The 26314-nt window shown below is 57.8% G+C and overlaps 1 protein-coding gene across 1 annotated transcript; it reads right to left on the bottom strand.

The window, feature by feature from the left end:
* Window positions 1–284: 284 nt before the first annotated feature.
* On the bottom strand, window positions 285–24749 carry RAB26 (RAB26, member RAS oncogene family). The gene is made up of 9 exons (XM_050980281.1): window positions 24531–24749; window positions 21990–22100; window positions 5193–5234; window positions 4492–4558; window positions 4116–4168; window positions 3351–3416; window positions 3142–3198; window positions 2832–2908; window positions 285–2375 (listed from the first exon to the last, which is right to left on the bottom strand). Exons 1-9 carry the CDS (start codon window positions 24747–24749, stop codon window positions 2273–2275), a joined length of 795 nt encoding a protein of 264 aa, XP_050836238.1. The 3' UTR covers window positions 285–2272.
* Between the last annotated feature and the right edge of the window lie 1565 nt (window positions 24750–26314).

Raw genomic sequence — 26314 nt, 5'->3', positions numbered from 1 at the left:
TAATGCATTTTTGTCAGCCCCACTCCCTTCATTGGAATCTTGGAGTCACTTTGGTTGGATGGGGACTACAGCACTGCTCCTGGCAGCTGTGCCAGGGCTGGACAGCCCTTTTTTGGGGAGAAATCCCAATATCCAGTTAAAACTATGCCATACCCTGGTTCTGCTGTGTGGATCCAGATGGTTTCAAGGCTGAGATATTTAAATGACTTTACAGTGCTGTGTGTTTAGACTATCAAAACGCCGCAGTAGCCATGGAGGTTATTAAAAAATTTTATTAACAGGAATGAACCAAAAGCTGTAAACAAGAGCCAGCAGAAATGGGATGTTGCAGGTGAGGCCGAGTCCTCGCACGTGGCTGGGTGCTCTGAGCAATTAACAGGAATAATTAACGCTGCGCTGAGCAGTTCCCGCGTGGTGGCAGCAGAGGCCCGTGGAAAATCCCAAAGGGATGTGAGGAGCGCTGGGAAACCAGTCCCACACTGGGAACTGCTGACTGGGAGAGCGGCTGAGCCTGCTCCAAGTTTAGGTCTAAACCACAACCAGGGCTGTGATGAGTCTGTTCCCCACAGGCAGCTGGAAGTGCTCCAAAGGGAAACATTTACATCTTCCTCATTTTAAGGGGGTTTTAGTTGGTTTTAGACCCACACTGAGCAAGAAGTGAGCAGCTGTCAGCTTTGTAACCCAGATGCTAGTCTGAGGGAGAGGGAAGGTAGCGACCTGACATCAGGAATCTTAATCCATTAGGAAGACTCCTTGTCGCCTCAGGATGGGACTGCTGCTGCTCCAAGGTCAGGATGTGGAGCTGCCAGGCTGGTCCTGCCCCACCCAAAACCAAATTACTGGGCTGAGGGGGCCCTGACAGCCCCCCCATGACAGCTCACCTGACTGCTCCTGCATGACTGGCAGCAGGGTTTGCCAGGAATGCAAACATTCCTGCACAAATGGGTTTTCCACAGGTGGGTTTAAGATTTAAATCAGACAATTTTAAGACTTGTCTCTCCCCTAAAGTACTATTTAGGGAAAAAGGTGGTTCATTTTAAGATCCTTTTTCACCCTGTGAAGCTGTAGCTACTCGTCTTGCTGTAGCTCCCTGAGGAGTGGAGCTCGCAGTATGTGGGAGCTGCAGAGGCTCCTTGTGCCCATCAGGAAGGCAGTGCTGGAGCCAAAATCCCAGGAAAAATAACGAGGGGCAGGGGTATCTGAGTCAGCAGCTGGGGGGGCTGGTGCTGGCTGGAGGGCAAAGGATGGGTTATTCTGTTCCGTTTGGAGGAGCCACCGAGGCTCGGCGCAGCGGGCACCTGCTGATGTGTGCGTGGAGTTTTCAAAGGGAAAAATTGCCAAAGGCCAAACACTTCATCCAGATTCAAATTTGTACTGAGAAGTGCAGCTTGACAAAAAACCAGCCAAAAGCCTGACACAGACCAAAGGGGTGAGGAGGCCCTTGAAGAGAGCTGGCAGGAGTCTGCAGCCTGTAAAATCACTGCCTGCAGCTTCCCCCCAGCTCTCTGCGATGAAAAGAAAGAGCTGCCCAAGAGAACTTTGAAGATATCAAAGCGTTGTTGCAGTCTGAAAACACCATCACACTTACAGGAAGGTATTTAGAATAAGCTGCGATACATTAGGTTTCTTCTCAAAGTACTAGAAAGGGCGGAAGGAGGAGAAGCAGAGCCTTTCCCAAAGGGATGAACATTCAGAAATCTCTGTACACAGCCAGGTGTGCAGGAGCTCACTCGGACAGCCAAATTCTGCCTTCACAGGGAGCAGGAGAATCCCTCACTGTGGAATCCCACCTCACAGGGATGGACAGACAGGAGAAAGCACCTACAAGCATGGCTGCCTTCAAACACATCCTTCCTGCACACCCCACGCCAGGGCTCTCAGCTGAAGTCCAGGTACACAGGGAAAGAAAAGGGAATTCAGGACGTTCTCCTACCCAGAAAAAAATCAGGACTTTTTTTCCTCCTAGGTGGGGAGAAGGTGTTGGTTCCCCTGCATCACACCCTGGCTCTCACAAAGGTTACAGCAGCCTCACAGAGCAGGCACAGAAGGAGACCCCAGCCCTTTCCCAAACACCCTCCTCCCACCTGTGAGCAGGGCAGGAATGCTGGTGAGGGGAGCTGGAGCCGATGGATGCGACAGGGCTGCGGAATCCGAGATAACTTTTCCTGCTGCTCCTGTGCCCTGGTCTCAGCTGGCCTTGGGGGCAGACACAGACACGACAGACAGACATGCACACACTGCCCACGAGCCTGAGTCTCTGTACAAACACACGTTAGGACCTGCAGCAGCCCGAGCCTCTCACTTCCTTCTTCACGTAGTCGTGGAGCTTGAATTTGGGCTCGTTGGGCAGCTTCATGGACCTGTGCTTCAGCTCCCTGGAAAAGGGGAGAGATGCTGCTCTTACACTGCTGCTTCTGGCAGGGAGAGGATTTTGTCTGAAGGAGCCAGAGAGCAACTTTGGACAAGGGTGTGGAGTGACAGGACACAGGGAATGGCTTTTCCCTGACAGGGCGGGGATAGATGGAATATTTGGAAGGAATTCTTCCCTGTGAGGGTGGGCAGGCCCTGGCACAAGTTGCCCAGAGAAGCTGTGGCTGTCCCTGGATCCCTGGCAATTTCCAAAGTCAGACTTGACAGGGCTTGGAGCAATCTGGTATGGTGGAAGGTGTCCCTGCCATGGCAGGGGATGGAACTGAATGGGATTTAAGGTTCCTTCCAACCCAAACCATCCCAAGATTCCAGGCTGCCTTGCCCAGCTCAGTTGATCTCAGCATGGCTTGCAGACTGCTAAAGCTCCTTTGGAGGACAAGGGCACTGCCCTGCTCACTTACTTGGCGATGGCTGTGAATGCTAATTCCACGTTGAGGCCGCTCTTGGCACTGGTCTCCATGAAGGGCACTCCGTACTCCTGTGGGATGAGACACAGCCCTGTCAGGAGTGCCACCAAGGCTGTTCCCAGGGCTCTCGGGGAGCAATTTTTGAGGACAAAAGAGGTGTTAGTAGAAACTTAAAGGAAGAACAGATGAGGAAAAAGGGGAGCGCATGACAAGGGAAAAAAGCCAAGTGTTCCCAGGTGTATTTTGGGTCAGACTGGTCTCCAGGTGACCATTTCCTGTGCACATCCTCAGGTGCCTCACCTACCTTGGCAAGCTTCTCTCCATCTTCCCTTTTCACCACTCTGTCCTGGGCTGAATCCACCTGCAAGAGGAATGGCAAAGAGCAGTTTGTGGTGATTTGGAAGGTCACCAGCATGTACCTCCCTGTCCCCTCATGCCTAGCCAGGTTCCCCTGCCTGTGGCTCCAGCATGGGAGGAAGAGAAGGCTCTGGCAAAGCCCTGGGGCAGGCTCACCTTGTTTCCCAGTAACATGAGGACCACATCCCGCTGTGCGTATTCATGGATCTCTGTCAGCCAAGCCTGGAGGGACACAGCCAAAGACAGGGGTTGGCAATGGCTCCAGGAGGAGGAGGGGAATGGGAGTGATGGGGAACTGCCCCAGTGCTGCCAAGGACACCCTCAGCAGGCAATGCTGCCATCCCAGGCAATGCCAGGGATGTTCCACGGATGATCCTTGTCAACAAGGGGGTACCCTGGGGTTCTCCTGAGCCCTGGAGAACCCATTTGGCCAAGCAAGCCCAGCAGCCCACTTTGGCTGCTACCAGATCCCCATTTCCCAGGGTAACATCAGCCTTCTGTCCCCGGGATGTGCCCCATGCCTGTGTCCTGCCATGTGCTGCCCCCGTGCTGGGCACACTGCTGCCAGCAGGCACCTGAACCTGACTCCCTGAGCCGTGGGGTGGCTTCCCTGCCCTCTAATCCCGCCTAATCCAATCAAACCTGCTCTAATTCCCTATAATCCCTGACCCGTGGTGTGAGCAGCCGCCTGCTGTCTCCAGTGCTGGAGCAGTGAACCCATCACCCTTTATGTGCTGTGAAAGGGAACAACTTCTCTGCCTGTCCCCTGCCTGTCCTTGCAGGTGCTCAGCAGTTACCAGAGCCCTGCTGCAAGTGCCCACAGCTCCCACCAGCAGCACATAGCTCCTGAAGGAACCCACAGCCACAACCCAGCCAGTCATGCATGGGGGACAGCAGGAGGGACTGGGGCTGCTGCTGTACCTGGATGTTGTCAAAGGATGCTTTGTTGGTGACATCGTAGAGCAGGAGCAGGGCTGTGGAGAGAGGGACAGCCTGTTAGTGCCTATGCCAAACCGAGCTCACTGGCACACAACCCCTGTGGCTGGTCACAGCTGGGCCCTGAGGTCCCTGTGAGACACAGAACACACTGAAATCCAGCACAGCAACACCTCACGCTGCTGCTGGTGTTTGCAGAGCCTCCTCCATCCATGGCAGCTGCTTCCCTTGGAAAACACTCCAGTGATTCCTGGCTCACCTGGCCTGCAGTGGCAGCTCAGGGCTCCCCAGGAGCAGAGGTGGCCGTGCTTACCAAGAGCTGGAGCAGGGGCTCCCCAGGAGCAGAGGTGGCCCTGCTTACCGTGAGCATCCCGGTAGTAGGCGTGGGTGACACTGCGGAAACGCTCCTGCCCGGCTGTGTCCCAGATCTGGAAGGCAGAGAGGAGCAGAGGGATCAGACTGAGCAGAACCCACCCAAACCAGCCCAAACAGAATGGTGCAACCCCAGGAAGCTTCTCCAGCTTTTGCTCCCGGGGACATCAATAAGAAAAATGACCAGAGCAATAAATGTGGAAGCAGCGCTTTCCCACTCCTCGGTGTGGGAACACGACGTGGCCAAGGGCTCCCAACACGGCCATTAATTGGAAAATCCATGGAGCAGATGGATGCATGGGGACCTGCTAATGTGATTTATCAGTCCTTAATGCAGCAGGAGGTTTGCAGAGTGCACGCTGCTGCCTGGGGGATCTGTGTTACCGAGCTGTGGGCAAAGGGCTTGGAGACACTGCTGGGTCTAAGGGGGCTGGAGCAGCTCTGCCTGAAGGGTTGGGATGGGATCACTGTGGCCAGAACAGCCCCCAGCCCTGTGCAGCCTCCTGCCAAGGGGACAGAGCAGCCAGAAGGGTCTGTAAGGCTGTCCCAGGGCAGGAGATATGAGCACAAATGATAGAGGTGGGGCCCCATTTTGGGGATGCTCCTCTGCTTTGTCCTCAAAGAGGCTTTGGCCATCTCTGAACACCCAGGGGCAGCAAGGGAGATGCTTCCAGGGACATGGGGACATACCTGCAGCTTCACCTTCACTCCATCCACCGTCAGCACCTTGTTCTGAAAGAGAATGGAAAAGGTGGTGAGGGGTGAGTGCAGCTGCCCGATGCCAAGGGAGACACAGCCAGCCCCCATCCCAGTGTTTCCCCCAAACCCTGGGGGAATCCCAGGGCTGATCCCCTCTCCTGCTTCTTAAACTCCCATCCATTGGTCCCAGCACCTGCAGAGCCATTTTCACCATGGCCCAGCCAGAGGATCTCTCCCTGTATCAGCAAAAGTTGCATCTATTCGGGTACCTAAACCCTGGCAATGCCACACGCAGCTCAGGCCGGAGACCTCTGGCCATAAATTAATGAGCACCAACATCCCACCTTAATAGCCTTCAAAAGACAGAGACAACCACTTCACATGCAGCCAGCAAATTAAAAATAATTCCTGCTCCTGCCTCTTGGACCTGCTCTTCTCCTGGTTTCTCTCTTATTATGTTTCTTCCCCCTGTTTTGCTTGGTTTTAGGAAAGGTGGAACCGAGGAGGAGAGGGGGAAGTGTCCCTCCACAATGGGTTTTCCCCAAAGCCAACAGGATATTTTGTGTGGAAGGGTGCCCTCCAGAGCTGGGAGCTGTGTGGGAGCCCCTCAGTGCCCCTCAGGGTGGCTGTGCCAGACAGGGAGGGCAGGAGATGGATCCTGACCGTGTGCCAGAGCAACCACCATCCCAGCAAACTGCAACAGCCTCTCCAAACATTAAAGGAATGCAAGCCTACAGACCAGGGGTCCCAGGGGAAGGAGCAGAGAAGAAATTAATTTGCTTGCCAGATCCATAGAAATTAGCACAGTAATCAGTGGGACGTGCTGGAAACACGGCCAGAGAACAGCACACCAGTGGGACGAGGCAGCTGGTGGCTGCTCTGCTGATCATTTAAATCCCATTTCCTCCAATTGCTCTGGAGCTGGTTTGGGGTGCTCCCATCTCCCATGTCACATGGCATGGGATGGCCAAGGCTGCCCTCACCCCAGCTGGGCTCTGCTGGCTCAGACACACCCTGGCACTGGACACACCACCAGCCACTCCAGTGCCATCAAACCCCCAGGGATCCATGCCAAGATCTATCCCTGCACGTCCCAAACCCCTTCAGGTGCTGGCGGGGCTCTTCATTGATAGTTTTAAGGAGGGCAGAGGGAGCATCTCATCTCCTGCACATCTACACGAGGATCTGGCGAGGAGGAGAGGGCAGGAGGGAGCCAGAGCGCTGAATCCTCCGTCTGCTCAGGCAGGCGCAGGGAGACGGCCGAGGGTTATAAATACCTTCAAAGGCAGCGACTGAGCCGGGGGAGAGAAGTGATTCACAGCCCGGGAGCTGCAAAAATAGGCACCAGGGACTGGGGTGGGGGAGCAGGCAAGTACTCAGGGAAAAGCTGGGGCTCGGGGAGCCGGCCGCGGGTTTAGGGCTCCCCACATGTGGAGCTGAGCCTCTCCCAGGATGTGACACAGGGCTCCTGAAGGCTTGAAGTGACTAAAACCCAGCGTTCCCACTGCCACAAAGTGCTCCCCGGTCCTTGGTGCCTCTGCCCAGGGCTCCCAGGTGAGCAGGGACAGAGCCATCCCTAGGGCAGAGCCACAGCCACAGCAAACGGTGCTGAGCTGCACCTCCACCTCGTCCCAGAGGCTGGGGAACAGCCCTGTCCTCACCTGAGCCACAGGTGAGACAGGGCAGGTTTATGCTCTGCAGGAGATCCACTCTCTGAGCTCACCTTGCTGCCAATAGCACCTGCCAGGGCTCATGCCAGGGCTCATGCCAGGGACTGCAGAGGAAGGCAAAGGCTCTGTGTTTCATCATCGGCCCCAGCTCCTGGCACGAGGGGTTGAGGACACTTGGCGTAATGGATGGTGACAAGGGACAAGGACACAATGAGTGTCACGTTAAAACCAGCACCAAAAGGTGCCTGTCCCATGGCCACACTCTGAGTACCTCCAGCTCAGAGCAGAGTGTGTCTGTGCCCAGGGATGTGGCCATGTCCCCAGTGTGGCCGCACTCCAAGGCTGACAGAACACCAGGGGTGGCAGGGACAGAGACCATGGTCCCAGCCCTGAGCATACATCATCCAGGCCAAAGCCACCTCCAAGCATCTGGTGAGCAGCCAAAAAGGCTGAAGCTCCAGAGGTGCCCCACATGCACTGGCCTCCACTTCAGGAGTTAATTAACACGGAGCCAGCAGCAACAGGAGTCACACTAATGATGACTGACCTATATTTAAAGGGAGGTAAATGCTACGACCTAATTAAAGTCTGCACAGGGATCCAGGTGCTGCTGGACCAGCCTGGGGAAAAAAATTGATTTTCTGAGGATTGGGTGTGGAAGAGAGCAGAGTTCCAGGTGAGAAGCTGTAGAAGTGCTCCTGCTGGCAGGAGACACAGCCAGAGAGAGCCAGAGCATCACTAGGGCTGGCATCCCTGCCTGCATCCCAAAGAAGTTTGCCCAGAGCAGCAGTGGCTGCCCCATCCCTGGAAGTGTCCAAGATGTTCAGATGAACCAGATGCCCGAGTCCCCCCCCACACCACAGTTAAGTGACTTTCCAACTTCCAATTTTTTTTCTTTTTTTTAAGGAGATGCCTCAATTCCCTCCTGTCAGCCCTTCCAAGGCACAGCTGGGGGCTGAGCTCCTAATAAGCATCCAAAGACAAAAGATGTCGTGTGTCAAGGCACTGAGATGTGAAATGTGCTGCCAGCCCTGCTGCTGAGGGAGGGGCTGTGCTGCTCAGGGCTCCTTGCTCATCTCCCCATTTGTTAGAGCAGAGGTAATGCTCCCAGCAGCCTCCTGCCACCATTCGGGCAGCAAAACCATCCCTGCACCTCAGCTCTGCTGTTGCCCTTCCCAATTTCAGTTTTTGTGTCCTTTTTCCTGGGGCAGTGCAAGGGTTATCGAAATCTCATCTAGCAGGGGCCGCAGTGGAATGCCTGCAGTGCCCAGGGTGGACAGACACGATGCTCCCAAGTTAAACAATCGTCAGGACATCAGATAAAGAAAGTTGGAACCTGGCAGATGCAGGAAAAATTAAATTACCAAGTGCAGATGGTCCTCAATTAAGAGCAGCATTATCACAACCGAGGCCCCGCTGGCTGCAGCCCCGGCACGATCCCACAGCCACGAGTGCCCAGAGCAGCAGAAGGGAGGGAGGGAAGGCAGTGGGGCAAAACCACAGATGGTGCTGCCACACAGAGCCAGCACTGCCAGCCCACCCTGCCCCCAGAGCAGCTGCAGGATGGGCAAATGCCACAGCCCGCATCACAGGGTCCCCAGAGTGCCCATGAATCCCACCAGGAGCAACTGGCAGGTCCCCAGGTGCCTGAGCCCACGGCACCAAAGCTGCAGCCCCCGGAGCAGCATCATCAACAGCCCGGCCTCTCCCAGCTCTTACATGCATGAACTCATTAATTAAAGCCTTTAAAGTTAAATTGGATACATGGATCAATTTGCTTGAAATTAACTGGACAAATGGGAAGCTGCTCAGTGGCACCATTCGGGCTCCAGCCAGGGGACCCCCACCCTGGCTCCCTGGAGCCTGTGGCTGGTGCTGGCTCCAGTGGTGCTGCCCAGGAGTGCCCACCCAAGCACCCCCTGCACAGGGGCTCCACTTTTACCATGGAAAAGAAGCCCCTCAAATGTCATTATTGGGCCTTGGAGGCATCTCCTGCAGCTGAGGGGGGGTAAATTCCTGTCAAGATGGGGACAAATGGCATTAGTGACTATAGATCAAAGCGGGCGCAGACGCTGGGGCAGCACAGAGTTAATTAGTGCCAGTAATGAGCTGTGGGACTGACAGTGCAGCCACCCAGAAATGTCATTAGGCTGTGGTGTCACCGGGCCAGGCCACCCAGGAGCGAGGGATAGATTGGGTTATCCTTTATTGCAGGCAGCCAGGAGACACCTGCAGTGGAGGGCTGGCTGGAGGGATGCTGGAGCACCCCAGCCTCACACCAAGCCACAGCAGGAGCCAAATTCCCACCTGGCAAAGCCCAGGGAGCCCCTGCGAGCACAAACACTCCTGTGCCAGGAGGAAATGGGATGAGCTGTGATATAGCAGACACACAAATAACCACCTCCAACGGTGGCTGCAAAAATAGATGAAGGATCGATATGGAAATCTGCCCAAAACAGCAGGACACTGCATTAAATTTGCTCGTTAAAACCCTGAGGCTGGTTCTCCCAGCCATGCACTGCTCCTGGTGGCTCAGCATCTCCCCAGGCACAGCCCCTGGCTCAGGGACATCCCGGCCCACTGCCAAGGCCAGGATCCAGGAGCAGCCCAACTCTGCCCCCCCAGAGCTCCAAAAACCTGGTCTCCCTAAATCCAAGCAGTGCCTGATCCAGCCCAGCCCAGCCATGGAAAACACAGCCAGCCCACCACTCCAGCATGGGAAAACCCTGCCAGGAGCACATCCCTGCAGGAGAGGGGAGCGCACAGCCTGGCTCTGTGCTGGAACCTGAGAAAGCCTCTGGGGATGGGGAGAGCAGGGCAGGGATGTGGCCTCAGGCAGGGCTGGGCATGGTCCTGCTCCAGCCAGGCTGTGTGGGGCTGGAGGATGTCCCAGGCACTGGGGATCTCATTCAATGATCCTCTTCCTCCTCCTCAGCTGTGCCACCACCAGAGACACTCACCAGTGGCCAGAACACCCCAGCACGATTCCCTCTGCCACAGATCTTCCCTTCAGAGAAAAATTCCAACCATCCATCTCGCGGGGCAGGTGATGAATTCCTCAGCAGCTCTGTGCATTTGCACTGTGCAGCTAAAAATAGAAACTTCTGCCTTGGGATGTTTTCCTCCCCAGGCCTCGCACACTCCTGCCTGCAGCCGCTGCCAAGATCCTTTCAGAGCCCACAGCGTGCTCTGGCTGCTCAGCTCCTGCTCTGCTCCTCGCACAACCTGGGAAATGCAGATTAACACCACGGCCCCTCAGAGCACACAGCACCTCCAGCCTGCTCTGCTACCAGAGCCACCCCTCAGCCCCTTGGAGGGGTCACCCCATCCTGTCCCCTGGGGGAGCCACCAGCCTGGCCCTACACAAATGCCCCCCAGGCCTGGTGTCCAGCTGGGTCCCCCCAGCAGCCAGCGAGGGATGTCAGCAGCACCAGCTCTGTCCAGAGCCTGGTCAGTACATTAAATACCAATTAACATCTCCCTGGCTGCCAGCCCTGCCCAGATAAGAGCCCAGGCCCTTGTTCGAGCAGATACGCTGAAGATTTACTGACTTATCATCTTCTAGTCACATCAGTCTGCAAATAAAAGGGTTTTCTGGCAAGAAGAGAATCCTGTCTTAGGGACAGATTAGAGGTAAGAGGATCTGCTTAGGATCATACATTTTAAATTCAGCCCTGCTCTGCTCCTCAGCATCGCCCGCAGCAGTCGCAGTCCTGGGTGGGGGCCCTGCTCCCTCCCAGCCTGGCTGTCCGTGGGAGCAGCAAAGTCCTGGGATGATCCACGGCAAGGTTCCTTGAGAGAGGCTCAGGCAGATGAGACTTGGTGCTCTCAAGCCCAACGGGGCTGCTCAGGCTCATCCCAGCAGGACGGAGATGGGGCTGTGTGAGGCTTTGAGAGTGGGGGTGAGCCTGAGCCCCAACCCACAGGCAGCCAGAGAAACCCACCCCCAAAATTCCTCAGGGTAGGATTTGCTACAACCATCCTGGGGAGACCAGAGCCACTAGAAAGCAGCAGCCACCAGAAAGCAGCAGCCCATCCCTGCAGCTCCAACACACGGGATGGGATCTCCCCACCCCGGGATGGTCTGCACAGCTCCCCCACCACCCTGGCCTGCATTTCTCACCCCTTCCATCTCCTGTTCCCATACTTTATAAAAGAAGGGATATTTTTACAAATATCTCTGCTGACTTCTAAACCAGGAAGCCTTGGAAACAAAGGGGGCAGAGATGGCTCACCCAGATCTGTGCCAGCACAGGGAATAAGTAATGTGGCACTCGACATATCTATCTTCATTTTCCTCATCAAGGCCACGGCACGCTGCAAAGCAGCACAGGGATCTCCACAGAGCATTTATTGCTCTATCATTTCTCATCTGTAGCAAACACGGCCCCGTCAGTGCCACAGAGATGAAAAATGGCTCATCAGGTCCTGTTAGGCAGGGAGTCATTTATCTGGGGAGAAATAAAGCCTAGCAGCACTTGTCTGACCTTAAAGGTCTTTTCCAACCTAAACAATTCCAGGATTTGCCTCAGTGACTGCAGCCAGCCCTGGGCTGAAAACTTGCCTGAAGTTTCTGAGAAGACTCTACAATCCAATTAAAGGAAAATCAGGGCTGAACATCCAGCAGCAAACGTTCTGTCAGCACCCAGCAGCAACACAGCAGCGTCTGCAGACAGCACTGCAAACAGCATTATTAAAGAGCGCTTCTCATCCCTGAAGAAAATGAAATCCCCAAAGACCTGACAAAGGAATCTGCAGCTTTTTATCCCAAACACACCCATCCTTCAGCCACAGCCAAGGCAGACAGCTCCCAAAAACTGCTGTGCAGCAAACCTGAGCCCAGGTTCTTCGAAGGATTCAGGGAGAAGAGAGTGACTGAAGAGCTGTGGTGAGATTTTCTGGTGGCTGTACGAGTGCAGTCAGCCTCCAGGACTGGCACCCAGCAGGTCCCAGGGCTCCCTGGTACCACAGCCCCTCCCTGCTCCCTGCAGAGGCAGCAGGGCTGAAATGCAGCAGGTCCCAGCCCCCCGGGCAGGGCAGGACCCTCCTCACCCTGTGCCTGCTCCCCTGAGTCCAGAGGAGCTCTCTGAGGTTTCACCTCCTCCTCACCAACCACAGTCACCTCACTTTGCCACGGGTGGCAATGCCACCATGGTACTGCCTGGCCACCTGCCCCTTGTGCAAGGACAATCCTGAAATGGCCCTTGGACAGAGCTGGGGACAGGGGGACAGAGCTGGGGACACGGGGCTGAGCTGGGGACATGGGGGCTGAGCTGGGGACAGGGAGACAGAGCGGGGGACACAGGGACTGAGCAGGCAGAGCCCTGCCCATCACTCCTGTGCCAGTGCCAGTGTGGCCACTCAGGTGCCCCACAGGTGGCTCGAGGCAGAAGCCACAGCACAGGAGCAGGCACCGTGCACTCAAAGCTTTGATCTTTGCAGAGCTTTTCCTTCCCCCTGGCAGCAGTCCCAGCTCTCCCATTTTCTGCTCTACTGGAGCAGGCTCTTCCCCAGGTTTGGGCACCACTGAAAGCCCCGGGAGATGCAGAGGTGCTGAGGAATTGCAGCACACTCAGCACATCCCTTCCACACCAAAACCACCCCAGTCAGTCAAACCAGTTTGGCCAACCCAACTCCACATTGGCTCTCCCCATGTGGGGCTCTGGAGCAGAGCTGCAAGCCAGGACCGTGCTGGGAAATCACCCCAGGGAGGCAAAGCACCCCAGATCCCTCACTGTGGGTGCTGGAGGTCTGGGCAGCGGTGCAGACCACACTCCTGGGAAGCTGTTCCAGGACACTGCCAACCCTTTTACAAACAAAACTGAACCAAAACCCACACACGATCACATTGATTTTTTTTTTTTTTGTTGCAGGTTTGGGAAGCCCAGGCTCAGCCAAGAGCTCCAGCTGGAGCAGCCAGGCCCTCAGGGGAGGATTTCCAGCTCTGCACTGGGCTGTGGGGCCGATCCCTGGAGAATCAGCCCTCCCAGAGCTGCTGTGCCCCCGCTGCTCCCCCCAGCACAGCCGGCTGTCAGGAACACTCTGACCTCACGTGTGCTACTCAGGAGGGAAAAACACAGCACATCTGCCAGGCATTAACGCTTGCTTGGGAACAAAGTTATTTTGGGCACTGTTGAGCACTTCTCCCATTAATCCATGCACATTGATAAGTGCAGCTCATGAATGGCTTGGAGGAAGTCAGGCTGAGCCCCAGAGCCACTCATTGAGCCCCAGCCTTGCCAGAGGCCACCTGGACGTGTCACCCCAATGCAAAGGGGTCTGGGGAGCAGCCCCCCAGAGCAGGACCCCCTGTCCAAGCCCAGCTCCTCCCAGTGCTCTGGGCAGGGAGGGCACCCCTGCCAGGCTGCTGCCATGGGCAGGTGCAGGGAGCAGGGCACGGGGGCTCACATCCCACCAGCCTGGCACAGCCCTTCACCAGGGCTGGGCTGTGGGGGCTGCCAAATCCAGGCTCAGCTCTAAAAACTGGCACCAGGAGCAGCAACAATCCCCCAGCTCTTCCTCTGAGGAAAATGGTGATGCAGAGCCAGGGGTCACAGCTCAGCTGCTTCCCCACAGCTCCCAGAGCCCAGCGTGCTCAGCTCCAGGGAACAAAGATGAACTGATGAGACACGGAGACACCGGTGGGACTGGCTGCTGGTGAGTGGCACGAGAAGCAAATCCAGCAATTTCCACCCAATTCAGCATCCAACACAGGGCAAAGTCCTCAGCAGTGGAGTCTACACTCCCCAGACAGGCTGGAGCTGCCTTCAGCAGCCTCCTGCACTTGTTTTTTTGGGGGAAAAGATCATGAACAGGGATTTGTTGCAGGGCTGGGAACACAGGACCCACAGCCAGCTCTCGCGGGGGGATGTGCCAGGCACTGGAGCCGCTCCTGGCTCGGAGGAGCAGCCAAGCCCCCGTGGGGCAGGAGCCGCAGCTCCCCCAGCCCGGCACTGATCCCAGTCACAGCGCTAATGGCACACAGCCGTGCCGGCATCGTTGCCGTGGTGATGCTGCGCAGGCAAAGCTGGAAAAGCCAAAGCCTCCATTTCCCCAGTGTGTCACCGAGCCTGGGAACATCGAGCCTTGGCAGGCGGCAGGAAAACGTCCCGAGACACGGGCAGATGGCACGAGGGCTGGCGAGGTGGGTGCCATGGCTCCGTGGGTGCCATGGCTCCGTGGCATCTGACCCGAGCAGCTGGGCACGGCTCCCAGCACTCCCCTCCTTTCCATAAATCACATGGAAAATCCCCACACAAAATGGAACAAAACCTGTCCAGGTGTTCACACCAGGACGGACCAGTCACATCCTCAGAGATTATGTGGCTGATGGTTTTGTGGCCCCTGGAAGAGGAGCCTTCCTGCCTGCTGACCTCCTGCAGTAGGACTGAATCAGCCCTGCCACACCAACACCTTCCTCAGGCTCAGAATCACCACTGAGACCCCCAGAGCACCCATTAAACTCCTCCTCACCCTGGGACAGCCACAGCCCACGGCAACGGACATCACCCTTTAGAGCTGAAGCACCACGAGCTCCCAACTCATTAGTTGTGATCAGGGAGAAACACTTTTTCCCAGTGGAGGCATAAAGATGAATTATTGGCTGCTGCTTCCGAGAGATTCACCAGTGCCTCAGGGCAATGACTCGGTGCTGAGACACCATTAAAAATGCTCTGTGTCCCTGGTAGACAAACAAAGCCCTGTGAGCTCCAGGGCTCCTCTGAGACCCTGAGCCAGGGCAGCTCCAGCACCCCGGGATGGAGCCAGGAGCTGCACGGGCAGTGCCAGCTCTGCCCTTGGTGACAATGACAAAATATTTTGCTTGCAAAGGTTCTGCAGGTAAAGCCCTCAGTCCCCATTGCCATAGGAACTGAGTGTGCCCCATCTCCATCCAAGGACAGGGACACCACGCTGCAGCTCTCTCCACCCCAAAGACAGCTCTGACCTGCCTGAATCAGGCTGGGTTTTCCCATTTTTTTTCCCAGTTTTTTTCCCAGTTTTTTCCCAGTTTTTCCCAAGGAGGGTACCCTGCTGCTGCTCACTGTTCCAGGCTTTTTGGCACATTCAGTTACTGCTCTGCCTCTGGGCACGGTGATGCTCAGTGCCACCATCCCAGGGTCCAGCAGAGCCCATGGATGGGACTGACCCCGTGGCTCAGGTCTCAAGGAAGTGGCTTTTAGGGGAAAGGGGAAAAGGGAAAGGTGTTTTTCAGGGAAGAACAACACACAGAGAGCAGCTGGTGAGCTCAGCCAGAGTCAGCTCCTGCCACTGCAGCAGTGCCAAACCCAGGACTGGCACCTCACCCTTCCCCACAGAGATCATCAACATCCACCCCAGGAATAACCCAAAGCCTGCTGGGAGCAGCTCAGCAGAGAGGCAGCAAGGGCTCAGGGGACCACAGGAGCTGAGCAAGGCAGAGCCACAGGGCAGGGATGCCCCAAATGCCCATCCCAGGGGCAGAGGGGGGGTCAGAGACACCCAAACCCCACCTGTGCCCCCCTTCCCGGGCGCCTTCCCTCTGCTTTCAAAGAACAACCCAGTTCTGCACAGCTGAGTTCAATATTTTATCACAAATAAAAGATGAAAGTGAAATTAAGCCAAATGTATTCCATTAAATATTGAAAGCATTTGGGCTTACTCTGGCCCCATTTAAATGTTTCACTGAGTATAAATCGCTCCCTCTCAGGCCCCGGCACCGGGAGCGGGTCCAGCCCGGCTTGGATCCATGGCACTGGATGCTCCAGTGCCCAAATTGGCCTCTCCAGAGCCAATTTCCCACCTGGCAGCAGCCAGCCAGGAGCCAGCACAGCACAGCCGTGTGCCCACAGCCCTCCCCAGCCCGAGCTCCTGCTCCCCTGCTCCTCACAGGGATCTGACCCAGACACACTCTGCAGGGCTGGGAATTGCACTCCCAGCTGAGCTCCCAATGGTTCCCATCCTCTCTAGGGGTTTTGGGCTCCCACACAGCTCTGACCAGGAGGATACAGAGGCAGGTTATGCTGATCACCTTTGCAAGCTCCCTCCTTGCACCAGCAGCTGCCAAGTTTGTGTTTTCCTTGCCTGTGTCCTGGCACTGCAGCTCCTGAGCAGCCCAGGCCCTCTGCTCTCCCCCTGAGCTAATGAAATCCATTCTTCCCACCAGCCCAGGCCAGGACAGACCCACGGGGACACCAGCCATCAACAGGCACCAGGAAGCCACCAGGCACCTCCAGGAGCCTGGAGACACTGGTGCCCTTCCAGAAGCATCTTGCAAGCCCCACATCCCCAGAGCTGGAATGGATAAAAAATTCCACATCCAAACTATTCTGGGTGGTATTTCTGACACCGAGGAGGTGGAGAAGCCACCTTCCCACCATCCTGCAAAGAGAATTAAGCTGGTTAAGAGTTTTCTTAAGCAGGCTCTGGGGCTGCCTGCCACTCCAGCTGCTCAAGCACTTCTTTGCTTTGAAGACATTCATCTCCTTTCTGTGCCTTCCCCACGGCAGGAATGGAGTCCTTGCCCGCTGGGATCACCGCCCGCACACGGGGCTCTGCATCTTCCTGCTGTGCTGCAGAGCTGGGGTTTGTTTTCCAAGAGCTGGAGGCCCAGGAGGATGGATAAAGCCCGGGAGCGGCGAGCAGCGGGCGCAGCCGCCACGGGCACCAGCAGCATCTCTTGGCAACTGAGCCCCTGCATGCAAATGACAGGCACCGACTGCAGAGCTCTGAGTGTCCCTCTGCCAGGCAGCAGCAGCCCTGCAAGGAAAGCAGGGCTTGGCTTCCCAGGGAAAATGGATATTTACTGCCCTGAGAGCCATCCGGGAGCGGGGAAGGGGCACCAGCAGCAGCTGTGGGGGAGCAGCACCCTCAGAGCCACACACGGGCACGAGGGGCACAATGCCAGCTGACCAGTGCTGCCCTCCCTGGGCAACACTGCCAGGGTCTGCCTCCCCGTGCTGGGTTTGGGCACAGCTGCTCCCCAAGCACTGCTGGCAGCACCGTGTCCATACCCTGGAACCAGGGAGAGGGGGAGCAGGGCAGGAACCATCAGAGACTCCTGGAATGGTTTGGGTTGGAAGGGATCTCAAAGAGCATCCAGGTCCAACCCCCTGCCAAGGACAGGGACATCTTCCACCAGACCAGGCTGCTCCAAGCCCCATCCAACTTGTCCTTGAGCACTTGCAGGGATGGAAATCTGCTCTGGGCAAATTGAGCCCTGCTCTCCATACAGTGAGAAATGCAAAAATATGAAATCAGCTACTGGCTGCTATTAAAATTCATCCAGCAATGGGAGCTGCAGAGCAAACTGATTTTCAGACAAAGAGCTGCTGGAAGCACACAGAAACATGGAATGGTTTGGGTTGGAAGGGACCTTAAAGGTCATCCAGTTCCAAGCATTTGCCATGGCCATACTCAAGGTGGGAGCACAGGCATCCCCTGCCCGCTCCTGCCCACCTTCCCCATCCTGGTTGCACCTCTGCTGCCACTGGCATGGCCCCATGAAGGGGAATTTGGTCCAAGAAACTTGGCAGCACCAAGATGTTTCTCCCAGGAAAAGGCCACTTCCCTCCAGAGCTCCAGCCCTGGAGACCAACCTAAACCCACCCCCTGCAGCAAACCCCATCCTGACCCACACCGCAAAGGAGAGACTAAACACTGCCCAGCTCCTTCCCTCTAACATCCAGGGCTAATTTTGCACAGAAAGACGCTGAAATTAATTTATTTCCATTTCTTTCTTCTGGCCTAAGCAGCTCCCCTCCCACTTTTTCCAGATTGATCCATCAGAAAATGAGCCCTGCTAATGCTCTGTGCCAACCGCTGAGATAAAAGCCAGCCCTGGCTTTCAGGAGGCTCCAGGTTGCTCCAGCCCTTCAAAGGGAGGCACCAGGCAAAGGCTGTGAGGGCAGGGGGGTGGGCACGGGGGTGGGCAGGGGTGGGCAGGGGGGTGGGCAGGGGGGTGGGCAGGGGGGTGGCACCTGCTGGGGAGCAGAGCACAGCCCCAAGGGCAGGGATGTGGGTGCCCACTGGGGACCAGCAGATGCTCAGGACACCCACAGCCCTCTCCCAGCACAGACACCCCCAGGAGCAGTCTGGGTGAATCCAAACCGTGGTCACTGCTCCTCTGCAGGGCTGGAGCAAAGGTTCCCATCCTCCTGCAAAGCTCAGCTCGCTGCAGGAGCCAGGGGCAGCCCGTGGATTGGGCACACACAAACACAACCAAAAACAATCAGAGATGCCACAAACCTCCCATGTAAAAAAAATAAACCAAACCACCTTACAGACTGCTGATTCCAGCCCTGAGCTGCAGGGCTGAGTGTAATCAGGAGTCCTTAGAGCTCAGGGCCACCGGGGACAGGTTTTATTTACAGCACGTCCCACATTAACCACGGCACAGCCAGGGCTGGGGCAGGGCACGGAGCCTCCCGAGGGGGCTGGGGAGCAGCTGAACCCCCCCAGCCCAGCCCTGTGAACCTGTGCACATCAAAGCTGAGCCTTCAAAGGAAACGTCCCCAGTGCCACTGCCTGCCCTGGCAGCCTGGAGCTGTGCCTGGCTCCTCCTGCTCCTCCCGAGCCAGGTGCCAGGACGATGCCGCTTTGCTCCCTGTCCTCGGGGCAGCAGCAGAGCGGTGACACCGCCGCACACCTGGGACAGCACCAAGAGGAGCCACCCCGCTCTGAACTCCACCAAAAAGCTCCCCAGTGGTTTCATCCCCCGACTGACACAGGAACCATCACCCCTGCTAAGGCAAAGGAGCTCATTAGCACCTCTCCCCAGGGAGAAAAGGCTCCTTTCAGGTCCAATCAGTACAAAAATCTTCCCTTGCCCAAGCCTGCAAAGCTCAGGGCTGTGAGGATGGGGCAGGGCAGCCCCACAGAGGCCAGGTGTCACTGGGGACAGGGACACAGGGGGGTCACGTGGCCCTTTGGCTCCTCACTTTGGCGAGACTCCCATCCCTCAGCTGTCACGACAGGACACAAGTCCCCCCGGCTGCACAGCTCGAGTTTCTGTCGAGGTTTCTGAAGCGTTGCCAAAATTACAAGAAGAGGCAGCTCCCGCCGTGGCACTGAGAAAATCGGGATTCACACCCCTGAGCACCAAACCTGCTCTTTTCCAGGAGCCCCTTCTCCCTGGAACCCGAAGGTGTGAAGCCAGGAAAGCATCCTCAGCCTGCCCAGAGCTGCTCTGCCCTCCCCAGTGGGGATCTGTGGGGAGAGACCCCCGGGCAGAGGCACCTGTCAGGACTCCCCTCGTGCCAGGGCACAGCTCATGGAGGGCAGTAATTAATCCCCTCATTACCTAGCAATGACACCTTGAAGGTGACACCTGTGATCCAGACGCTGAAGGCAGAGAGGGGTTTGTCCCCCAGCCTGGGGGGACAGCTCAGGGGCTCAGGCAGAGGTTTCTGCTCAGCCAAAGCTCTGCCAGGAGCAGGACCCCTCGCCCAGGGCTCTGCCTCCATGGCACCCACCCATTGCTGCACCCCAGCCAGCCAAACCCTCAGCCTGGGGACACCTGGCCCTGTCCCAGCTGAAATGGAAGGCTGGAATCATCCCCAGGAGCTAAAGATGCTCCCCCAGCAAACCACATTTTCCCAGGATGGAGCGCTGAGGACCCAGCACCTCCAAAGCTCGAAGCCAACAGGTGCCATTTTGATGCCTTTTCTAATTTTACAATCATCTTTATTTCCCCAGCATCAGTGGTTTGTTTTCCAAACACATTCAGATCAACATCCTTCTTTGTTTAAGAGATGATAATAAACAAACACGTCGCGGGAGGTTCTCCCTCACATAAAACAGTGGGAGGGAACAAACCTCAGGGGCCATTAGGAATAGTAATGCCAGATTAATTTGAAATGGATTTCTATTCATTTCCATTCGCTCTGGCCTGTGGAAGCCATTAGCTCTGGGTGCATCTGAGGGTTTGCCATCCTTGAACACGAGCAATGATCCTGGAGCCCACTGGGACCAGAGGATGGGCTGGGAGAGGAGGAAGCCGGGCTGGCCTGGGGGCTGCCCCCAGAGCCATGGCAGGGGGAGATGGCACCAGGAAGAGTGGGGATGGTGCCCAGGACAGCGTGTGGAGCCGGGCAGCTCCGTGCCCGAGGTGTCCTGAGCCAGGATGGCCCCAGGAGTCGGCAGGTCCCGAGCAAGGCCGGGCGTGCACAGGAGCACAGCTGCCACACACGCTGGCCTTGGGGAGCTCCCTGCAGCCCCTGGCACCAGCCAGGCTGGCAGAGTGCCACAAACCCTGCCAAAGCCCCAGAACAACCCCCCTGTGCTCACCCAGCACCCTTCACAGCGGGCCAGGAGAACACAGAGAACTCCAGTGACGCCACCTCGGCTGCTTCAGCCAGCAAACCCCTGCCAGCCTCCAGGGCTGCAGGGAGAAGGAGCTGGGGTGTGACAGTTCTGTGATTCAAAAGACACAAATTAAAACCAGCAGAAGCCTCCAGTGTTGCCACCCCAGAGCGTCATCGGCATCACGGCGAGAGGGACAATTACCAAACAGGATTATCCTGGTGGGAATGCAGAGGCACATCAAAAAACCATTTCCATGTCCCCCCAAAATTATGAATGCCTTGCAAGGATGATAATAATGAGTTTCAGGGCATACACATGATCTCCCCCACTGGATAATCTGCCCATTTCTGAGACATGGAGCTCTAGCAGCTCTATTAGAGAAGTAAATTAACTCTAATTTGATTGCTTCTCAGTAACAGTCATTTCAGCACTCTAATCAATAAGTCACAGGGTTTTATGGCTGCCCTCTGTATCAATCACTCCAATCAGTAATAAAATGCTGTTATTTGAAGAACACCTGAACGCTGTGTAATTACCTCTGTATAGAATCACAGACCCCAATTTACCCATTTCACCTGCAGCAGCCCCCAGCCTCGCCAGGCATGGACAGCCCCTTCCTTCCTCAGAGCTTTCTGAGCTGCCCTTCACCCTTCCCAATGTCACTGCACCAGAGGGTTATTACTCACACCCCAGCCAAGCAGCAGGTTACAGGAGACACTCATCTCCCAGAAATCCTCCAAGAAAAGTCAAGATCCGAGATCCTGCTGGGGAAAGGCAGTTGGGAAGACACAACACTGGTGTGTGGCATCACCAGGAGCTCTTCACAGCAGCCACCAGAGCCCCCAGATGGAGCCAAACCCATGGCAGAGAGACGGCACAGCCAGGAGCAGGGCAGGGACAGCAGCACTGCCCAGACACCCTGGGAGGGGACAAGCTCCCACTTTGGAGGGAGCAGATGGTTGGGGGACTGCTGAGGGACAGGGAGGGGCTGATCCTGGCTAGCCAGGCGTGCTGCTGGCTGCTCTTTGGTGCCAAACCTGCCTCGTGCCCTGCACAGCAGCTGGGAAGGCTCTTTGGTGCCACCTCTGTAAAGTCACCTTTCCTGTGGCTCTGCTGTCCCACCCCATGGGTGGGGATTCCCTTGGACAGGGCCTGAGGGAGCCACAGAGACCCCAGGCAGCCCCCCCAGCATGGGACTGACAGGGGAACACGGCCAAGGGAAGGTTACAAGGGCCTGGGCCCATGCTCAGATGTTCCTGCCTAGCAAAAGATGCCCTGGGCACACTGGGGCATTGCAGGGTGTGATGTGATCCCCTTTCTTCCCCCAGCCCACCTGTGTGGAGCAATTCCCACTGCCCCCATGCCTCTCCTGGCATCGGGATGCTCCCATTGCTCCCAAGCAAGCAGAGACCTCAGAGACCCCTCAGCACATCCCAGCCCCACAGCAGCACCCCAGAGCTGTGCTCAGGAGAGTCTTCCAGGGCATTCTGGTTTCTATCCGTGTTGGTTTTGCTGTTTCAAGGAAAAAAAACCACACAACTCTTAAAAACCACTGGAACTGCCTTAGGGAAATATTTTCATGGGCAGATGTCAGGCCTCAGTTGTTACAGGAATTATCCCCAGGATCCTGAGCAGAGGACAGGCTGCCCCATCCCTGTGCAAAGCCGTAACAAAGATGCTGCTGCTGCTGCTGCTGGAGCTGTCACACCCCGAGCACCCCGGCTGGAGCTGACACGGCTGCAGAGGTTCCAGTGCTCGGAGCAATGTTTAGTTCCCCCTCTGCAAAACCCATCACTCACCTGCCAGAGCCCAGCAGGGCCTTGGCCCAGGCACTCACCCTGAAGTCGATTCCCACCGTGGAGATGAAGCTGCCGGCCAGGAAGGCGCCGTCCTTGAAGCGCACCAGCAGGCAGGTCTTGCCAACCCCCGAGTCCCCCACCAGCATCACCTGCAGGGAGGGAGGGAGGCAGGCAGGGTGTCAGGCTCCAGGTGTGGGAAGGCAGCCCCCCTGCAGCCATCACCCTGCTCCATCGCAGCTGTGAGTGCCTGGGGGGAAGGAGCACATCCAAGAGCGATGTGCTCGGAGCCAGGGAGGGTGGGGAAGACCCACAGTGGGATTATTCAGACCCTGCACCATGTCACCAAAGTGGAGACACCTTCCCCCGACAGGCACTTAACAGGTCCTTCGTGAAAACCAAGAGTGACACCAGCTGCCCCTGTTGTCCCCACACAACAGCCCACCACGTGTGGGGCTTTCCAGGAGGGTGACACTGCTCGTGGGGGTCCCCAGCCACGAGTGCCAGCTCCAGGGGGGCACTCTGCCCTCACCTTCAGTGGGATCCACACATGCCCACGGCCACCCTCCCATCCTCCATGGATGCCAAGGGAGCAGCTCCTGGGACCACCTGCCTCAGTTTCCCCATCCAGCAGCCACCCTGGGCACAGACAGGGCAGGCAGCTCCTTGCCACAAAGCAACCACGGCAGAGCTGAGGCTCTCAAATGCAGCTCCCCAAAACCTCTGCCCACACCAGCAGCCCTGCTACCCCCCAGGGCACTGACCCTGCTCCCCTTGGCAGGATGACACCCAGAAATCTGGGACAGGGAGTGGGGCTGTGCCAGCTCCTTCCACACCTGCCGTGCCAGGCTCCTTCCCTCAGCCATCAGCCTTCCACGAGCCATTAACCCGTGACAGGATCTAAATGGCTTTATGGCAGGGACTGCCCTGGGTCACACCGAACCCTCCCACGAGCTGCCAGAAGTGGCAAAAGCCACCAGCCCTCTGCAGCCCAGCCCTGAGAGGCAGCAGCAGCCCCAGCTGCAGGTGCAGCTCGTTTTGGCACTGCCAAGGAAGGCAGGATCTGCCCAAGGAGCCCCACACCCCCAGCAGAGCCCCACACTGGTGTCCCACAGGAGCACCAGGCACCAACCCTGGCACAGTGGGGTGAGGGCAGCCAGAACCCACAGTGAAGCCAAGGGAAGGGGGAAAAAAAGTAATTTTATTACAAAATCTTGATTTCAAAAAATTTTCCAGACATCTTTTTGGAATAGGTGACCCTCAACAGCAGCTTCTCCCCACTCAGCAGCACCAAAGCCTCACCCAGGCACGGAGAGCTCCCAGGGCCAGGAGCCAGCCCCGTGCCCAGGACTTGGCCACTGATCAGGCACAGATCGGGAGCCTCAGGAGAGGGAAGGAAGGAGAAAGTTTGATAAACCAGGATTTTCCTGGACACAAAGCAATTTCTGTCTGCCACTGGGTCAAAACCAGCCCAACCATTAGCAGATGCTTTCTCTACCCGGTGTGTTCGGGCTTCTCTGTGACACCTTTGGCTCACCCTCGTGCCATGGGAACCATCCCTAGGGAAAGCCCCAGCCTGGGCAGGCAGAGGTGATCTCCAGGAGCCAAGGACCAGGGCAAACACAGAGGTGGCTCCATTTTAGGGGAGCTGTTGAACCATTAATGCAGCTGTATCAGGACCAACCACCTATCAAAGCAACCAAGCTCATTTCTGGAATGTCCCTCTTCAACCCCACACCCCAAACCTGAACACCTCCTACCCCACATCCCAAACCTCCACACCACAACGCCACAGGCACCAAGCTCTCCCCACCACACACCAGGCAGGACCTGCCCCAGCAAAGCCATCCTCTCCAGGCTCGATGTCCCGGGCTCGGCACTGAGATCCGTGTCACAAACACGTAGGGGTTTCACCGAGCCCTGCTGAAATCGCTAAATGAGCCCCAAAATCGCTGTGTGAGCCCCAAAATCATCAAATGAGCTCCGAGCTGGGCTTGCATCAGGTCGCAGGATGAAGTGAGGAGGAAGCAGATACATTTGCGCTGTGACTCGCTCGCCAGGGTCTGAGCAGCGAGGAGAAGCCACCTGAGCCCCGCAGGCTGGGGACATCTCAGCAGCAGCCGGAGCACATTCGGTGCCCCTCGAGGGGTGCCACCACCCTGCTCACGGCCCCGCTTCCCTGTAGGCTCACAGGATCCAGGGGGTCACAGCAACTCCCGGGAGCAGCCTTTGGCCGTCACTTGCACAAGTCCCGCAGCCCCAGCGCCGCTCCGGGGGCTCTGCGGGAGCAGCCCCCGCCGAGCGAGACCCCGACCGGGCGGCTGCGGAGGGGCGGGATGAGGGCTGGGAGAGAGGGAAGCAGGGATCCAGGCAAGCAGGGATGAAGAGATGAAGGGATGAAGAGATGAATAGATGAAGGGATGAAGAGATGAAGAGATGATGAAGGGATGAAGAGATGAAGGGATGCAGGGATGCCCGCCCGGTCCTGGCCCCCGGGAACTTCGGCGACGCTACCCCCGGCCCCGCACCCGCCTGACCCCGCACTCGCGTAGCCCTCTCCGCTGCCCTCTCCGGTCTCGCACCTTGAAGGCGAGGTCGTAGAACTCCCCGCTGCTGCTCAGCGAGGGCCGCCCGGCAGCCGCCGCGCCGCCGTTGCGGGGCAGCTCGGGGGCGGCGGCGGCGGCGGCGGAGCTGCCCCGGGGTGCGGCGGCGGCTCGGCCGGTGCCCTGCGCGGCGGGAGGCAGCGCGGCGGAGGGCGCGGCACCGCCGCCCTTGCTGCGAGCCGCCTTCTTGCGCGACATCCCGGGGCCGGCGCCGCGGCCGCGCCGGGCGCTGGGGGGGCGCGGGAGCCGCCGCCGCCGCCCCGCCCGGCCCCGCCCCGCGCCGCCGCTCCGCCAATGGAACGGCGCGGAGGGCGGGAGGGGGCGTGGTTTGAGCGATGACCCCGCCCCTTCGCGCCCCGCAGCGCCGGCACCGGGAGGAGCGGGGGGCACCGGGGGGCACCGGGGGGAGCGGGCACGGCGAGAACGGGCAGCGGGGGGTCTGTACCCGCGTGAAGGGAGCGAGGGTGGGGGCAACCCTCCCCTCGGTGCCCGCTCCCCGCGCCGCCCCTGCACGCCCCGGCTCCGAGGCGCGTTACCGTGGGGGCACCGGGAGGCGCCTCGGGTGGGTCTGCGGGAGAGAAGGGAACGGCGAATGCAGGGTGGCACCCACATCCCGGGGAGCAGCGTGGGGTGCACAACGCCGCACACGCCAGCCCCCACGGGAGGGGTGCGCAGCGAGGCGGGGGTGCAGCTCCACAGCCCGGGTTGGGCTCCCCGTCCCGCAGGCACGTCCATCCCTCTCGGGTTTGAGGGCCACTCAGGCAGTCACAGACCCTCAGCCGCCGGCAGCATCCCTCGGGGGTGTAAGGGTGGAACCGGCTCCAGGCCACGGGGGGACGGAGCGTGGGACCGGTAGCCCGGGTTACCCCAGAGTGTCTCAGCAACTGGTTTCTCTCTCTGCTCCCGTCTGAGGCACTGGTGGTCTCTCGGCTGGAATAAATGCCGTCAGCTGGGGCACAGCCTGGCTGGGAATGGAGGCCTGGATGGGCACGGCGGAGCAGGAGCGAGGAGTAAATCACTGTCAGAAGCCAGGCAGGCACATGGTGAAGATGGAGTAAGTGACAGCGCTGGCACAGGGAGTGACAGTGACAGGGCAGGGATCAGCATCCCAGAGAGCCTGGGGCCAGCACCACAGCTTGGGTGACAGCCGTGGTGAGGCTGAGGGGTCATTCTCACTGCGGGCATGGACGGGATTTTCCCGTTGGGAACATTTAAATCTGTGATTAAACCCTGAAGCAACCCGTGGGGGGGGGGGGGAGGAGGAGCAGGCAGCAGGGCTCTGATGGATTTAACCGTGGACAAGGGAGATGGACCAGGTTAGGAGCTCCTGTGCACGGCTCCTGGGGGACATCCCCCTGCTGCCACCCCTAGTCTTGGGCACGGGCACGGCCGTCACAGGCTCCAGGGAATGAATGCTGAGGAGCTCTGGGTCTGCAGCGCTCCTCCGACACAGCTGAGGCTGAAGGAAAAGCTGTCACGGTGGAGGCTCATCATCCCACTCCCCTGGATCCCAGAGATCCAGCCGGGAGATGGAAGAGCTGCCTCGACAGAGCAGACTGCATGCCACGGGTTTGCACCATAATCTGATTTTCCAGGACAGCTGCAGTCAATAGAGGCCGAGGCCTCGGAACAAAGTGCGATGCTGGAACCATCTGCGGGCTGCAGGTTTTTCACCAGTCCCTGAGCCACGGCCGTGGTGCTGCTTTTCCTGGCGGTACCCGCCAGGAGGAAGGGGGTACCCTCTGGCCTGGCACCACGCACCT

The sequence above is a fragment of the Serinus canaria genome, chromosome 14 (genome assembly GCF_022539315.1).
Source record: "Serinus canaria isolate serCan28SL12 chromosome 14, serCan2020, whole genome shotgun sequence".
NCBI lineage: Eukaryota > Metazoa > Chordata > Aves > Passeriformes > Fringillidae > Serinus > Serinus canaria.
This window is presented reverse-complemented; position numbering and strand designations above follow the sequence as displayed.